This window comes from Spermophilus citellus (assembly GCF_964194105.1).
Source record: "Spermophilus citellus genome assembly, chromosome: 3".
Lineage (NCBI taxonomy): Eukaryota > Metazoa > Chordata > Mammalia > Rodentia > Sciuridae > Spermophilus > Spermophilus citellus.
Window position 1 is genome coordinate 164,667,362 of NC_138184.1, and position 19,048 is coordinate 164,686,409.

The window sequence follows — 19,048 nt, forward strand, 5'->3', positions numbered from 1 at the left end:
TATATTCTGGTAAGGCAAACAGACCATATATAAGTATATTATTTAGTCATATGGAAGGTTATAGGTACTATGGAGAAAAATAAATCAGGAAGGGGAGTAGTGAAGGTGGAGTAGTCAATGTGGTAGTCAGGGAAAGACTCACTGAGAAAGTGGTGCCTTCACAGATACTTAAAGATATGTCAGTAGCCAATCACGCAAATATCTGAAAAATTTTTAGCAGAAGCAAAACCAAGTGCAAAGGGTCTGAGGTAAGACAGCGTCTGGAAAGTTTAAGGATTTTAAAGAAGACAATATAGAACATAGGGAAAGAAGAAGATTGATTAAACAGGGAGTTGGCACTTGGCCATTGTTAAAACGTTGACATTTAGTGCTATGGGAATTCACTGGAGAATTTTCACAGCCTGGCATGATCTGACTGTCATTGCAATAAGATTATTTTGAATTCTGTGTTGATGATGGGAGGACTGAGAAGGAAAGAGTCAAGAAAGGCTTTGAAATAATCTAGGTGAGAAATGATAGTTTTATGTGTCTGAATGGCAACAGTAGAGGTAGAATATTCAGTAGAGCCAATAGAATATGCCAATGGACTGGAAACAAAGAAAAAGAGAGGGAAAGATGTCAAATATGACTCCATGGTTTTTGTTTTTGTTTGTTTGTGTTTTTTTTGTTTTATTTAGTTTTTTTGTGTGTGTATGTGTGTGTGTGTGTGTGTGTAGTTTAAAGACAGAGTTACCAGTTAATTGAAATAGGGAAGAATAGGAAAGAAATAGGTTTGGGGGTAGACCAAATGGACATATTTTATTTGATAAGGATTAGATATCTAAGTGAAATACCACAAAGACATTAAATCTGGAATTCATAGAAATGTCAATGGATATATTAATTTGGTAATTATCATGTAGAAAATTTTAAATCCATGAGATAATCAAAGGATAGATGAGAAGAATTCAGAAGATTAAGTTCTGGGATATTATCAAATGAGAAATTTGGAGAAAGAAGGAATGAGCAGAGAATTGAATTAAAAAATACTATCCGGGTATGTGGTAAAAAGAAAAGAGGAATCATAGGATAGGAGTTAAATGAAGGAAACAAAAGAAAAGCAATGTCATCATTGCCAAAGTCAGCTGATATGTCAGGAGAGGTGACAATTGAAATTTACATTGACTTTAACAACCAAGGAATCATTGTTATCATACAAATGACATTGCAAGAAACTTTGCTGGAGTTAAGAAGATAGATAAAATCTCTGATGTCTATATAGGTCATCATTTTTGGGGGGACGGAATAAAGGAGAACTAGGTTATGAGATACTTTGGTTGTGTCTTTGTCCATGCAAAATTCTGGTAGGGACTTCAAAATGGGCAGAGGTTAAGTAAAGATAATTTGTACTAAGATCAAACTCAGTCAACTATTATTTAGTTGAAAAAGTTCTTTTCAAATAGATCTTATATATGGTTGATTTACTATTCTATAAATTTATTTTAATAAGGTGTAAGTATCTATGTACAGTTTGTTTTATAACTTCACTTGGGTCTTATTAAAGAATTTTCACACTGAGACTCTTTCAGAATGTGTGGCTCTTGGGGCTGGGGTTATAGTTGGTAGAGTGCATGCACAAGTCCCTGGGTTCAATCCCCAGCACCAAAAAAAAAAAAAAAAAAAAAAAAAAAAAAAAAAAAAAAAAAAAAATCAGAAGGTGTGGCTCTAAATTTAAGGACAGTATAAAATAGAATGACATTCAGTCTTCTTTAACAGAAAATTTGACTAATGTCTCTCTGTATTTTAAAAATGAGTAGTGTGCAGTTCGCATTTTTGTATGAGTCCTTTAAACATGCTACTTTAACTGTATTAATTCAAAAGAGGCATAAATTAGGACTAAAGTGTGTTTTTACTTATAAAGAGGCTTATTAAAGCCACAGCAACACATTTCAGAAAATACAATACATAATGCAGTGATCCCAAAGGAACAGGGAAGTAGAGGAAGCAGTAGATGTGAATTTACCTTGATATATTCAGTAATAAGTAGAGCTATTTGGGGAAAGAATATTGTTTATCTAAATATTAAAATATACAATATAGCTATAATAGGTGAAGGACACAGAATTAAGAGACCTGTATAAGTTTTAGCTACTTTTGGACATGTACTATCTATGCATCATTAGAACAATCACTCGCCCTAAGTCTAAATTTTCTCATCTGGACATTAGGTTTACCTGGAAATTAGATTCTCCTTGAGAATCAAATTAGGTAGCATATGAGCAAACCTCTCAGATGTTGTAAAGCACAAAATCAATATAGTGACAGCTAACTCAAGGATAGTTAAATGCAATGTATTATTAAAGAAAGACACATAATAAAACATCCAAAGTCTTTGAAAATATGATTTTAATTATATTTAGCATCTTGGTCAGAAATTTTATTGCCACAGATAACAGGAAAAATACTTGAGATAAAAGCCTAAATTCCTCATCTTAGCATCTTCTTTCCAAGGTAATCCATATTAGGTGAATATACTTCCCTTCTTTGTATTAAAAAAACTAAAGGAAACTATTTAAGTATATTGTTGGTTTAAACTAAGCAGCTTACTTATCACTTCAGCAATTTAGGAATAACATCTGTAGGGTTGCACAGATTTGACCTATTCAGCATTGTAAAGGAAAAACATAAATTGCATAAAAGAACACAACAGGAATAAAATGTTTAAAATAATTGTGATAAGGAAGAAGGAACAAATCCCTTTCTTGAATTCAAGCAAGTGGAGAAGGAATAGCCAAAGTGGTTTTTATCCTTTCTACTCCATTTATGGTTCAAGAATCAGAAGCATCAGCACAATCTGGGACCTTGTTAGAAATACAGAATCTCAAGCCTGTTCTGTGATTTCTTAACGACAATCTGTGTTTTTCAAAGACACCTATTTGACTTGAATGTATGTTAAATCCTGACAAGCAATGCTGAGGCACATTTTGTTTCCCTCCTTCCCCCAAGTATGGAGATGACAAGAATTCTTGGCAATGCAAAGCCTTAGAGCCACAGTTGAGTTTCCACGTGATATGTTAATGTCTCTAAATTATTAATAATAACTTTATAACAAATTCTGATTTAGATAGGAGGTAGATAAAACAAGCAAACAAAATACTAGCATGAAAAAAAAAACATTCGTTAAATCCATTAGACTTCTTATGCACAAGCAATAGTGCTGAGGTGCAGCAATGATTTTGACGTCCTTATCTACAAGGGCTTCTGATCTTTTTAAGGGAGAAAATGAGTTCACAAAATCACAGCAAAAAAAAGATTAGTGTCATAATGTGAATACAAGGAAATGTTTAAAAGATTTAGGAGGGAAATAGTTATGAAACTGAACTTTGCGCATTGGAGGAAACAAAATTTTGAATGAAGTACATGTTGGCATGGAGGATTTCAATTATGAACTTGACCAAATTGAGCTGAGATTATGGGAAAAATTGAATAGGCAGCATCATGTGATAGGACCTGGTGGGGAGAAGAACAGCAAAATAATTTGTGAGTCTGTTACAGTAATTTAGAGAAGTAATTTTCATCTTAGCCTACCTAACAAGGAGTAAATACTTGAGGGGGAAGATAAATTTACATGATAGGATCTCTAAGGCTTTAAATTTGGTACAGTCGTGTGAGGGGAATGAATAATGTTGGAATTGTGTGAGGGAAACAAGAATAAGGGCACAAGGAAAAGGAACTAACAATGATTCTGAGATGTTAAACCTAATGACCAGGTTGTATCACTGAAGTCATTAGAATCAGCAGGAGGAGATGATTGAAGGGAGAACAATATCTAGCAGGTAACTAGAAATTCTGAACTGAGACTTATGAGAAAGAATGGGATTTTAGGTATCTGTTTTGAAGTCATTGACAGAGAGATAACAGCTTACGGAAAATAAACAATTTATGGGAAATAAAATCTAAATGGGAATCATCATTTCGTTGCTTGTACTTTATAAATACTGCCTAAGGCAGAGAATGACATCTTAGGATGTTATTTTTAAAATCTCTCTCTTAGAGATATATTTGCAATTTTTGGTGCAAATTCTCTGAGCATCTTTATCAGGATTATGCTTCTTGGACCAGTGATTAGAATAAAAATGTTGAAAAAAAAAACCAGAGAAAATATGTACAAATGATTAACATCTTATTCTGAATGAAAAGTCAAACTAATATTTTCCTGAATGTGTGGAAATTAAATTTCAGATTATGTCACAATTTTCCCCAACATGATAAATGACATAGATGCCAAATGTTTTTAAATTGCATAATAATAAGAATGAAGACATGATTTGAACAACTTTTAATAAAAATAGGAAACATTTTCAAAGGCTTGGAGAAATAGATTACCTGAGACTTCTCAATCGTGACCAGTCTCACATGTGCCTTTGATCGTTATTTTTGTATATTTACATTTACCTTTGATTGATGTGAATCAGTTTTTAAATTATACTTGCTCTAAAATGTTATCTTTCGATTTAGTACTCATAACCTTTTGCTTTGTACATTATTTTCCAGTAATCCTACCTTGAGGAGTTACCTGTTCTTGTCACATTTGTCTAGCTCTTGCAGTCAATAGTAGATGTTGTGCTAAGCTATGATTTTCTGGGTTTTTAAAAATTTAAATTTGCATACTTGGCTAAAACAAATCCTCATTCACTTGTGGTATGGTGTTTTCATTTTAAACATTTCTGTAATTTGAAAAGGGACAAATTCTAAATACCTTGATGGGAGCCAAGAAACTAATTGTCAAATAAAAATCCATTTTCCTCATGACTATCTCTCAATCATTCTTGAGGAGGTTTATTATATCATGGCATTGCATTTTGGGAAAATTTTCAGTTATTTATAATGCTAGTCTTTTTATATAGGTCAAAAGGAAAATTTATCAATCATACCAAAGCTTTTGAAAAAATCAGAAATGACTTATTCTTTCTGAACATATGCATTTAAAAGAATTATATTATAAATTATGAATCTCACATGTGATGAATTATACAAAGCATTCACTTTGAAAGCTAGCCAAATAAGAATAAACCTGTGATTTAAAAAATGAAAATGTAAAATTACAACTTCCCTACTTCACATCCTGTCCTGGCAGGAACATAGATCCAATGACATAATAGGCTTTATTTGGTTCTGATTTATGTTTCCCTATGTGATATCATCTGATTTATTATTGACACAGTAATGTTCTAGGACCTAATGATAGAATGATCTCCAACATCCATTGTAGTAAAGTTAATTTGATTTTTTTGTTCTTCTCTCTGAATTTGAACTTGCATTTACATGAACAAAACAAAGTTAAAAATTTTGCATATGAAAGCATAATGATAATATAATATACACTTGTAATATTGAAGTAGTCTTTGTATTTATTGTAGGCTTAACTAACATTCTTTTTGTGATTTGCATTGGTTGATTAGTTACATAGACTAAATATACAAACAGACTATAATAGACATTTTTGTGTAGTTGGAAGTGAACTATCTTTTCACATGACCTCAAGCCTCAGAAAACCTACGGAAGAGGCAAGGCCAATTTAAGGTGAATTAATTTCCCCAAAGTAAAATTCAAGGAAGAATCCAAGGCCTTTCCTCAGACCAAAAGCTGAAGAATCAAACACATGTTAAGAGCCATAGAGACGCAGTGAGAGATATTAAGGGCTAATTTTCATTTTCAAACAAACAAAGTTTATTCTTTACTCAATTCCTGACCCAAAGCCTAAGAGGCTTTTTATTGGGAATGATTTTGTAGCCAAACATTTCTGAAAATTATGAGAAAAAGCTTTGAAGAAACTCCATGGAGGAAATCTCAGGACACTAAGTCAGTATGAGAAGTCCCAGAATTCAGAAATAGAGTAGAAAAGCTGAACTCAGGGGGAAGGCAGGAATAGAAAGATTGAAAGAATTAGAGACAATCTACTTGGAAAACTTTGGAGAGAACATACTAAAGAACTAACTCTATTCAAGAGTCCTCAGATAGCCCTACTGATAAAACTGCTATTTCCTTGAGGAAAAAGACAAATGGGTGGGGCAACAATTTCTGTTGAATGTCCTGATATGTCAGAGAAAGGTGACTGAGTTATCATCTGTATCTATTCTGTGTTGTGAACTTTCTCTGCTAAGGAATTCTACTCCTCAGTCTGTAGTAGACTAGAATTTGACATTCTCCAAAGCTGATTCTTTTTTTCTTTAACTTTGTGAATTTGTGCCTTCAATAATCTTGGTTTTCTTTTCTCTGTCTTTCTTTATAATCTCTCAGTTACATGTTCTTTGAGGATGAGGGAAGCCATTTTTTTAGCTGAGAGAAACTGACAGCTCCACCCAGTTCAGGATTTCTGGCAATAAATGCAGGATTTCAAGGGTATGGGACCTTGTTCATTTAGCAGTCAAAAACTGAGGAAGTCTGTGTTGCTTAATCCTAAATTTATTAGATCCAATATGACTAACCACTCCCTTCCTTTCTGGGGTGAGAGGAAGAATGCAGACCATCAGGTCAAATGTTTTTTTCATAATAAATGAACAATTGTATTAAGAAGCACTGAAAAGGAAATACAAAGAATTCTTTTCACAGCAAATGTTTATTTCAAGTATGAACAGGGATTGCCTGGCCCATAGCCAAACCTTCACCTGGAGGAACACCAGGTCATGAGTGAATAAATTCTTGCCACTGGGCTACACCACTGAGAGAAAATTGATCATGCAAAGGCTTTGGAACTCAGTGAATTAATAACCTATTTGTTAAACAAGATTATTGATAAGATCTCCCTTTAGCTAGAATTGTTTTGTACTATATTTCTTTTCTTCCCCAAAGTACAGATTACCTGATTTTAGAAGTAAGAGTATCAATCAGTATTAGATAAACTATACTTTGTTATTTGATATGTTGATATTTGTTATTTGATATTGCCATAGAACTCGTTTGGTTTCTTTATCAACACTTAAAAGATCTGAGAAAGCTAAGGTAGCATTAATTAGTTTTGCCCAAGGATATATAGATTAGAAGTGCTATCCATTTTATTACTAAAGATACTAAATAGTCTACTAATTTAAATACTCTTGTCCTTTGTCACAAGAATATTTTCTTTTTTGTTGGGGATGAACATTTCATCTCCACTGAGCTCTAAGTTCCATGAAGGCAGAAATCTGTCAAACTTATTAGGGTCTTTCCCTCAGAGTACTTGGTGTTCTTAGGGGAATTAGTTAGTGTCTCAAAAGTCAAATTTTGTGACAGTAGTGACTCACTTTCTTGTATTAGAAATGAGAAATTATTTAAAATGTTACTCACTGTACTTGAGAAACAGAAAATTTCTGGTCATTTTTGATAATATATCAAGAGATGTGGATGAAGATTATGGACATTCTCTTTAGAAAAAAAAATGCACATATACAATCATGAAAATGCCATGGTGTTTAAAGGCATTTTGATCCTCAGAATTATCCCTGTGCTCTTTAATGGGTTATTGATAATGAATCATGGACATCTGCTGTCATTCTTCCACCAAAATTTATCTTAAACAGTGATTTCCAAGTTTAAACAAACAAACAAAAAACCATGTGAACAATTGTATCTTTGGTCTTTTTATTTTGGAAGTGATCAGATTGTAGATTTTCTAATAGTATATTGCTAGAGCAAACATGGGAATTTGAGTACTTGAGTGATGGAGGGAGATTACAAACTGGAACTGAGGTGATAGGAGAATGTACTGCTGGAAAGAGTAGTTATAAGGAATGGTTAGGGTGAATTAAAACAAATTTGGGTAGATTTAACAGAGAAATAACTCAGGACCTTAGGAGACCAGAACACACAGAGGTAAGTGCTGCTCACATCTCAAAAGGGTGGGAATGGTTAACCAACCACCTAATAAGTCTCTTTTCTGAAAATAACACCTGTGAAGCAGTGTACTTATCCTCTACCCAAGGGAAGAGAAAAGAGTCCTTGTCCAAAAGTCTTGAAAACTATGAGCAATCTTCAAAATCACATGCCTAAGAATTTTTAATTTGGGAGAAAAAAATAAAGCTCTGACATTTGCATCCAGCAGAGCCAGCCTCCATTTCTGATTCCTGGAATCCTAAAACACTTTAGGTGTTACAATATAGTCTCTAGAGTTAGCAAATTTTTTTACTGGGTTTTGGTTGATGATCCTGTGGAAACAAAATGAGTTTGCTTGGCTTGGCAGAAGTGCAAAAGTGATAAGCTTCATGGGGAAGAGAGAACTTGTTCCAATCTCTGTCCCAAGGTCTTTTCATAATGTGTACGTCAGCCTGAGAAATTTTTATATGTAATGCCTAAGACTAATTATTTAATTTGGCTACAAAGAATTGGCACAGCATGTTGTAATGGTTTTGATGCTAGCATTGTCACAAGGCAGCATTAAACCATTTGGAAATGATAACAGTCCAGGTTAGTCAATATTTTTGCAGCTGTTTTTCCTTGTCAAGTTTGTTAGAAACTAAGTGAAATAGAATTGGTTATGGTGGAAAAAAATTAACCAAATGTCTATGTCAACTGCGTATTTGTTTTCCTCATGTATATGTAGAGGGGAAAAGTGAGGTACACATCCCTCTTCCCATTGACATTGCTGTAATTCAGGGACCCACTATGTTTTTTAAATTTCTGGGTAGTCTTCCTGACACTGCCATTCCCAATCCTTATCCATCACAAACACTGCAGCCAGACTTATCTTTCCAATAATCAATTATAGTCTTTGTTACTTGCTTACATAAAAAGATATAGTGGCTCCCAGTCACACACACAAAAAATAAACTCCCCAGTTTGATGTCTTAGGCCCTGGTTATCTGCAAGTTGCCTTTATGTCTAGTCTCACTTCTCACCTCCCCCACATATTCTCCATGTTTCAGCACACTGAATTTCTTCAGTTCCACAAGTATTCATTAAGTGCTTAATTTGTCTGAGATTCTGAGTGAGGTGCTGGGAATTCAAAGATAACAAGACATGGTCTTTGCCTTGTACAAACACTCAAGATTAGGAGATATGCAGTCAACTCCCTTACCCATACGGAATACTTGCCAAGAACCCCAAGTCCCTGAAATTGAGGAAAATACTGAATTCTCTATACCTGGTGTTTCATTCTAGAGATATACACCTATGATAAACTTTAATTTATAAAACAGGAACAGTAAGAGATTAACAACCAGTAATAATAGAACAATTATAACAATGCATTGTAATAAAAATTATATGACTCTGATCTCTCCAAATATCTTTGTACTATACTCCCCTTTCCATTGGTTACAGTGTGAGTGGATGGCCCTGCCCATGTGATGAAATACCATGAAGTGAATGACATAGACATATCTTTGCAGCATTAGGCTCTACTGAATTCTGGTGGTACATCAGGAACATCTGCTTTGGGTAACCCTGAAGCACTGAAGCCTGACAAGGCCAGATGGGTAGTGTGTACAGCATGGGTATGCTGTTTGATGAAAGGAAGATTCATGAGGAGCATTTGTACTTCTATTAGAATTTATTTCTCATATGCTGTGTTTTATTTTCATAATATCTTTTAATGTTTATGGAACGTTTTGTATATACTGGAAGGAACCCAGAGCTCTATGATAATTAATTTTCTTAAACTAAATACAACTTTAATCATTTCAGACCAAAGACATAATGCTATAATATATTTTAGAAGCTCCAAATGCAGTTATCCTATTTGTGAAAGGCTAATATCCAACAAATACTCCATATGGTTGTAAGTAGAACTGAGAAGAAAAGAATGGAACCAAGAGATTTCATAGAGTACTTTCTCCAGCCCACTGCCTTTTGGTTTGTCAAAACTAAGATGAATCTAGCTTAGAAACTAAAAGGAATAATAGTTGTACATAAAATAGAAGAGAAAATTCTCCAAAATATGAAATAATAATAAATCCTGTAGTTGAGGGATAGAATATATATACCCTAAATTTAAGAGATTCAAAGTTCTGCCTATTTTACAGAGGTTGAAATTTCCATACTTTTAAGAAGTATCTTCATGTCTATTTTTGAGATATTATCTATTTTACATTTATCATCAATTAATATGAATTATTTTAAACCAATGATTTAGTTTTAAACTCATAACATATGATAGAATTTAATAAAATAATGAGCAATATTATTACCTTGTCAACATTCAATATTCTAGTTGTAGAAAATTAGAGATTATTGTTAAGTATTTGAAGTGAAAAAAAAACCTGTTGAAAAGATTTGGGTTCCTTAGAGTATTTGGACAGACATCAATGAAATGAAAACTAGGAACTCGAATTCACTTATCAGCTTTGACAGCACACCATTATTTTTCTTTAGAGCATATGACTTCAACTCACCAACATTATATATCTTCACTTAGAAAATCATTAATTTGTATTAATTGATTTTCAAGGTTACTTTCAGCTTAAAACTTCTGATGCCATTGCTAGATCAAGAGTATGTCTCAGACTCCATTTGGTTGGAATCATCTTGTTTACATTTTCTTTCTGCACATTTAAAATAGTGACAGTATAATCCATTAATCACAGAAATCAATCTAAATACTATCAAAAACAGAAAGCAAAAATAATAAGCCATAAACTGCAAGAGAATATTTTCCAAAGACATATATGATAAGGTACTGTGATCCAAAATATGCAAAGACATTAAAACTCACAATAAGAAACAACAACGTTTTAAAATGGGTCAAAGACCTTACCAGACACTTCACCAAAGAAGATATAGACAGTAAAAAAAAAAAAAGCATATGAAAAGTCACTCTATACATTATGTAATCAAGTAAATGCAAATTTGAAACAACAGTAAGTTATCACTATATACTTACTAGAATGGCCAAAATTGAGAACACTGACAACATGGATGCAGATGAGGATATGGAGCAATTAGAACACTCAATCATTGGTGTAAATGAAAATGGTACTGGGATCTTAGAAGCTAGTGGGTAGCTTCTCATAAAACTAAACATGTGATCCATCAATCAGACTTCTTGGTTTTTACCCCCAAAAGTTGAAGGCTTGTGTTTACAACTGTCCCACATACAGATGTTTATAGCAGCTTTATTCATAATTGCCAAAACTTGGAAGCAATAAAAATGTCCTTCAAAAAGTGAATGGATAATTAAACTGGCTGATCCAGACAAAGGGATATTAGTCCACAGTAAAAGATATTAGATACTGACCCAGGGAGACACAGAGGAAGCTTAAATGCATATTACTTAGTAAAAGAAGCCAATAGGAAATGGCAGCATACTGTACAATTCCAATTATATGACATTCTGATAAGACAAAACTATGGAGACATGAAAAAGATGAATGATTGGGGGCAGGCGAGAAGGATGAATAGGGAGAGCACAGAAGCACACAAGACTTTCAGGATATACTATGATGATAGATACATGCCATTATACATTTATCCAAACCTATAAGATGTACAACATCAAGATTGAACCCTAAACTATGTATCTTGAGTGATAATGATGCTAATGTAGGCTCATTGATTGTAAGAAATATGCCTATATAGTGGAAGATGTTGATAATGGGGAGGCCATATATGTGTTGGGGCAGGAAATAAATGTAAATCTGTTTCTTTCAATTAATGTCACTGTTAATTTAAAAATGCTCTAATAAATCAGGTCTATTTTAAAATGTAAAAAGGAAAGAAATGTTAAGATTTATGACATAGTTTGATCCCTGCTTTGTATATATCAATTTTATCAAGTTTCAAATATTCTTATAGGTAAATATTTTACATTGTAACTCAAGAAAGTGAGGATAGTTTTAAACTATTTTGCATTTAATTGTTTTGTGTTTATATGTTTGGTCTTCATTTTAATATGGTGCTGAATATACATAAAATGGTATTGATAAAATAAAAATATCATACATCTCACTTATTTCTAAATGAGTATATATTAAAAACTGTAATTATTTGTAAGTATCTTAATTGGAACTTTCATGTTATATACATGTATTTACAGAGAGAGAGAGAAGTAAATATTTCGCCTAATAAAAATTTTTTCTTTCATTCTTTCCCATAGATTTGCTGCTGTCAAATAGCTGCATTCCATTTTTGGGTTCATCAGAAGGGCTGGATTTCCAGACTATTCTGTTAGATGAAGAGAGGGGCAAGCTGCTCCTGGGAGCCAAGGACCACATTTTCCTGCTCAGCCTGGTTGACTTAAACAAAAATTTTAAGAAGGTCAGTTTATTTATATATAGTTGATCAGATTATTTTAATTTTATCTGTGCTCTTCTGCTTTGTATTAAGTGATTCAGTGTCAAATGCAGTAGGTCCTTTATGTATCAAGAAGAACACAATACATTAAAAATATGACTCAAAATACATTTTGATTTTTTTGTGGATTTAAGTTAACATGCATGTTCTTTATTAAGAGTAGATGAGAATAATACCAAAACCATTGAAATTATAAATGAAAGGAAAAAAGTGTGTAAATGTGTACTTATATAATGCAAAATTTTAGATTAAGAAATAGCAAATGAGCTATTCATCGAGAGTGAACATTTATACTAACAGTAATTATAAACTTGTATTTTTACTAACTTTTAAATAATAAATAAGCACAGCTCCACTTTACAGTGTGGCTGTGGTAGCATTTTAATACCATACTTTCCTCTGCACACTTCATTTTACACCTTGACAATTTTCTCTTAAGGCCCAGTCACTCCTAGATAATGACGTCTATAATGCCCCAACTCTGCACTGCTTAAGAACAGTCTTACCACTAAATATAAATACACAAGGACTGAACCAGATGCTTAAGCAATAATCACCTCATTGACACACCAGTTTGTACAGCTATCTGCCCACTACACTATCTTTACAAGAGACAAGAAACACCAATGAGAGTTCATAGTGCCTGGTTTTAGGAAAATAAGAAAAGATACATGGCGGTAGGTAGGAAGGGAATAGTTGCCAGTGTCACCCTTCCCAGATAACTTCAAAAAGTGTGAAAAGAGACACTACATGCTTAGGAAAAGGGGAAAGATTTAAGTCTAGTCCTTGGATTTGAAAGCCAATACCAGATCCATTACAGCGAAACCCAGTGCCAAGCAAAGCCCCATGATCCCTATGCCCAGGCCAGTAACAATGGTTATAGGTGATGGAACTGCATTAGCCAGGTGGCTGACTGTTTCCACCACCCCTTGCCCTACCTCAGGCAATAGAAAGAGGATCAAGACTCAAGCTACCAGGAAGCAGGACATCAAAACCACCACAGGGTTTCAAGCAGGACATGAAAACTACTACTAGGAAATAGGACATCAAAACCACCACAGCCTCTAGAGGAACCCCAATGTCAGGAGGAGACGTGTGGTACCCATCTATTGAACTTCTATTCCAGACGGCATCTTAAAATCCTCATTGAATGAGTTCTATAAGTCTACCTGGCAGGGAACAGGTGTTCTGGGAGGATTTAAACAGGATTTTAAAAAATTTAATTCACAAATAATGATGATATGTATTTATATGCTATGGTATGTTATTTCAATGCATGTATACAGTGTGTAACAATCAAAACAGGATTTTATCTTGTCTGATACCACTGCAATGAAACCTAGGGGTAGAATCCAAAGGCCCCATGGCCATGCCACAAGTCAAAGACAGAGCATCTAGACCTGCTCTGACATTAGGAGGAGACCTACATGACAGTAGAATGGGCTGAATTTTTGGCCTATATCAGTTCCAGCCTTGGAATGGGCCTGGGGCATTGGCCTCCTCTAGCTCACCTGACTGAAAAGGTTCCTGTGGCTATGAGATACAAGTATAACCTAGGTTAGCATGAACTGTGGCAGTGAAGGAACTATCTTTATAACTTAACTCCCAATTTGGGGCATTATTACCCTATGTATGTGTATGATTGCACAAATGGTATGATTCTACAACATGTACAACCAGAGAAATGAAAAGTTGTGCTCCATTTGTGTAAAAAAAATTAAATTTTAAAAAAGTTTATTCTAAGACATAATAATAAAAACCATCCTCAGGTCTAGAGAAGAATACAAGTATCCTGGTAAAGGAAGGTCAAATGTCACTATTCTAATTTAGCACAACCAGTTCTATGCCAAGACGTATTATAATCAGGTTACTAAAGGTGAAAGATGAAGAGAAGATTCTCAAGGCATCAAATGAAGAAACAAATAACACAGAAGTGTGTCCCAGGTTATCCAACAGCAGAGTTCTGAACAGAATCTTATAGACCGAGAGTGGCATGAAATTTTCACAGTACTGATAAACAAACAAACAAACAAACAAACAAACAAAAACTGCTTACCAAGAATACTATGCCCAGCAAAACTATATTTTTTTTTTAGAAATGAAGGAAAAATAAAGACATTGCTAAGCAAAAGCTGAGCTGTTATATCTCAGTCATGCTAAAGGGGGTTCTTCTAACTGAAAGAACTAAAATTAAGAGGCAGTAATGAACAAGAAAATATGAGAAGGAACAAATTCACTACAAGAGTAAATACAAAGACAAGTTCAAAATGCTCTGATATTGTAAACATGGTGGGAAAATTCTTTTTATATTAATAATTAATCCTAAAAACAAAACAATTAAAAAAATACATGAAAAGATATGCAATATATCAAATGAAAATTAGACATCAAAAAATTCAAAATGTGTAGAGGAATGGCATGCAAGTGCAGAGTTTGTTTTAGTATATTTTCTATTTCATTTCTTGTTGTATTTCCTCACTTTATGATCATGTTAAGTTGATATCATTTTAAAACAGCTCATTTAAATCAAAGAAGGTTTTTATAAGCCCCATGGTAACCACAAAACAAAAATTATTACAGACAAACCAAAAATAATAAGCAAGAAATCAAAGCACACTGCTAGAGTAAATCACTTAACCACAAAGGAAGACTGTAAAAGAGGAAGGAAAAAAAAGAGAGAAAGAAACTGCAATAAAACTAGAAATATAATTACCTTAAACTTAAACGCATTTAATTATCCAATATAAAAACGTAGGCCAGGCACAGTGGTGCACCCCTATAATCACAGTGGCTCAGGGAGCTGAGGCAGAAGGATTGCAAGTTTAAAGCCAGCCTCAGCAACTTAGTGAGAGCCTGTCTCAAAATGAAAAAATAAAACGGGCTGGGGATGTCACTCAGTGGTTAAGCACCCCTGGGTTTAATCCCTGGTACCAAAAATACTTACATACATAAATTACATACCATAACATGACTGAAAGGACCAAAAACAAGACCCAACTGATACTGCTTATAAGGAACTCAGTTCACCTCTGAGGACACAAATAGACTGAAACTAAAGGGATAGAATAAAATATTCTAATCAAATAGAATCCAAAAAAAGAAGGAATAGCCATATTTATATCAGATACAATAGACTTTAAAATAAGAGTAGTTAAGTTAGTCAAGAAAGGTCACTATGTCATGATAAAGGATTCAATTCAACACAAGAAATAATAATTCTAAATTAATTAGAATTGAAATTAATATACATACACCAATATCAGAGTACCCACATAACAAAGCAAATCAAAATAGACCTAAAAGTAGAGATATACTCCAAAACAGTAATAATCGGAAACTTCACTATCCCACTTGCAGCAATAGACAGATCTTCTGGACAGGAAATCAGGAAAGAAACAGCAAAGTTAATTGTACCCTAGACCAAATATCTAACAGACATCTACACAACATTTTATCTAACACCTGTAGAATACATATTCTTCTCATCAGTACATGTAACATTCTTCTGGATAAACCATATGGTAGGCATATGATTTAACTCAACAAATTCTGAGAAATTGAAATCATATGAAGTGTCTTTCCTGACCATGAAAGAACCAAGCTGGAGGCAAAAATGGTACAAACTGTAGTCTTCACAACAACATGGTATTGGGATAAAAACAGACATATAGCCCAATGAAGGAATAGAGAGCATAGTAGTAAACCCACACATGTACAGACATCTGATTTCCAACAAAGGTGCTAAGAACACCCAATGGGTTAATGAAAGTCTTTTCAATGAATGGGGCTAGGGAAATGGATATCCATGCAGAAGAATTAAACTAGACCCTATCTCTCACTAGTCACAAAAATAAACTCAAAAAGGATTGAAGATTTTAATGTAAGACTTGAAACAATGAAACCACTAGAAGAAATCCAGAAGAAATACTTTAGGTCTTTGAAATGGATTGGACTCCAAAAGTACAGGGAACAAAAGCAAACATAGACAAATGGAACTACATAAAATTTTAAAAGTTTATGTACAACAAATGAAATAATTATCAGAGGAGATCTACAAAATGGAAGGAAGTATTTGCAAACTAAATATCTGATAAGGAACATACCCAAATTATATAAAGAACTTAAAAAAACTGAATGACATAAAAAAAAGAATAACTTGGTTTAAAAATGGACAATAGACCTAAACAAACATTTCTCAAGAGAAAACATACAAATGACCAGGAAGTGTATGAAAAATATTCAATATCAACTAATCCTCAGGGATTCAGAATGTGGGACTCTGGAGATGGTGATCACCTAGAAACTGAAAGTAGAATGGTGGTTACCAAAAGCAGGGCTAGTAGCACAGAGGAAAGCTGATCATGTGTACTAAGTTACTTTTAGATAATGGTAAGAAGTTCTGTTGTGCTGTCACATGGTAGGGTAGCTATGGATAACAATCAAAACCACAGTGAGATACCACCTCACTCTAGTAAGGTAAGACCCCAAGTGATGGTGAGGATGAGGAGTAAGGGGCAAACTTGTATGGTCTTGGTAAGAATGTAAATTAGTACAGCAACTGTGGAAAATAGTATAGAGCTTCCACAAAAGGCTAAAAATAAAAAATAAAAAAAGAAGAAGAAGAAGAACTACTGTTTAATCCTGCTTTCCCACCACTGGATATATATTTGAAAAAAATGAAATCAGTATTTCAAAGAGACACAGCACACCCATATAAATTGCAGCACTATTCAAAATAACTAAGAAATGGAAACAACGTGTCAGTCCATCAACTGATGCAAGGATGAAGAAAACCAGTATACACAAGATAATAGAAAATATTCAGCAACAATAGGGATAGAACTGCAGATCATTAGGTTATGTGAAATAGGCCAGATGCAGAAAGATACTACCACAAGATCTCATTCAAACATGGAATCTGAAAAAGGTGATCACCGTGAAGTTAAGAATAGAATGGTAATTACCAAAATCTAGGGAGAATAGAAGGGAGGAAGGTATTGGAAAAGTTGATCAATTTATACTAAGTTACATTTAGGTAGTACTAGAAAATTCTGGTGTGCTATTGCAAGATAGGTTTACCATGAATAATAATAATAATAATAATAATAATAATAATAATAATAATATACTGTGTATCTTCAAAAGCTAGAGGAAAGGACTTTAAATGTTTTCAACATGAAGAAAAGATAAATCTTTGAGGATATAAATATGGTTAATGTGATTTAAACATTATACAAAATATGCATCCATAGATCACATTAACCCATTACTAGGTACAATCATAAAGTTGAATATTCAATAAAGGAAAAGTTAGTTTAGATTTTAAAAATTTTAAAAAAAGAAAATAGCTACTACTTATACAAAATTCAAAAGGCATTTGCTACCAAATCCTACATTTTCAATTTTCAGTGTGATGTTCAAAGGAAAGTATTCCACCTTTTAAACCTTATCAATTACATTAGATAATACTCTGGCAGATATCAATATCTATGGAAGTAGATACAGACACCAAAAGTACAAGAACTTGAATGATTGCTAAGACATAATGCTCAACCAATTCTCCATCAGTGAGGCTTTGTCACTTACCTTCTTTTTAAGAAGCGTTGCAAAAGAAAATCTAGGAGCCATTGCAAGGTTTCACGGCAATAATTCCAAAGATTGAATTACTCTGATTCAAAAAAAATGTCATTTACATTTTATCGTAGAACCTTGAATCTTCATATAGCTTTTATCTACAATGACCAGTTCCATTTATCAGTTTTATTTAACCCTCCAATTATGAGATACACTTCATAACTGAATATCAATTGCTCAGTTATTTGAATATTATATGTTCTCACAGCTTTAATCTGCTTAGCAAAATATTTATCTTCATTTATATTAGTATTGCTTAACTAATTCCTCTAGTAGAACAATGGGTTTTTCTTTTTAATCATTTAATTTTTAGGTAGCTCTTTTATATATTTTGGGGTCCACCAAGGGAAAAGGTGCTACTTCTTATGAATTCTCAGACTTGAAAAAGAAATAATCTTTGAATATAAATGTAGGTATTTCATGTAATCTGTACTTCTAGAAGAAAGAGTGCGGGCTAAAGTACTGTCACCAGTTGTTCTCAGCTTCTCTTAATTCAAACACTTAAAAATTCAGAAGATTACCTTGTTTAAAAAAATACAGTTATCCTATAACCTGGATAATCTAAGGTAAAATAAACAGTTGACTATACTCTAGAATTTGAAAAGTTTACCCTGTACTCTGTCATAGCTCCACTCTATTGTTCTTAGGGATGTATTTTTCCTTCAAGATTTAAAACATTTTTCATAATCTTAGGAGAGTCAATTATTGGTATTAAGTAATATCGTAATTGTCCATAAATATCTTAAAGGAGAATGACAGTTTTTTCCAAAAGATATTAGAGAAAATTCTTAACTTTGCAGTTTTGCTTTAAGAGATACTGCATAACTTAAAATGCATTTTTCCAAATATGTCTGTCTTAATATAATAGCAAGAAGTAATACTTTTAAGGGAATTTGATCTTGTTCTCTTCTTTGCCTTCAGGGAGTAGAAGAGAAAGACCATTTATCTGAACTGAGTGTATTAGATCATGGCTTAAAATAACTTCTGATAGCGTAACTTCCCTTCAGTGACTATTTTAAGTAAATCTCTCTTTGGCTGTTTTCCATGCTTGAAATGTGCTAATATTTAATAAAGTAAATGTTTATGAAATTTCAATTTCTCTTATGATGTTATTGAAATAAATGATTATTTAATATATTATACAATTAGAGATTTTCAACATAACTGAAAT

The 19,048-nt window shown here is 33.2% G+C and overlaps 1 protein-coding gene across 1 annotated transcript in view; it reads left to right on the forward strand.

Moving 5' to 3' along the window:
- The window catches only part of SEMA3D (semaphorin 3D), a 196,515-nt gene that overhangs the window by 71,939 nt on the left and 105,528 nt on the right, over window positions 1-19,048 (forward strand). The window contains exon 4 of the mRNA XM_081286835.1: window positions 12,047-12,207. Coding sequence (XP_081142961.1) covers window positions 12,047-12,207 — 161 coding nt within the window. The remainder of the gene's footprint in view (window positions 1-12,046; window positions 12,208-19,048) is intronic.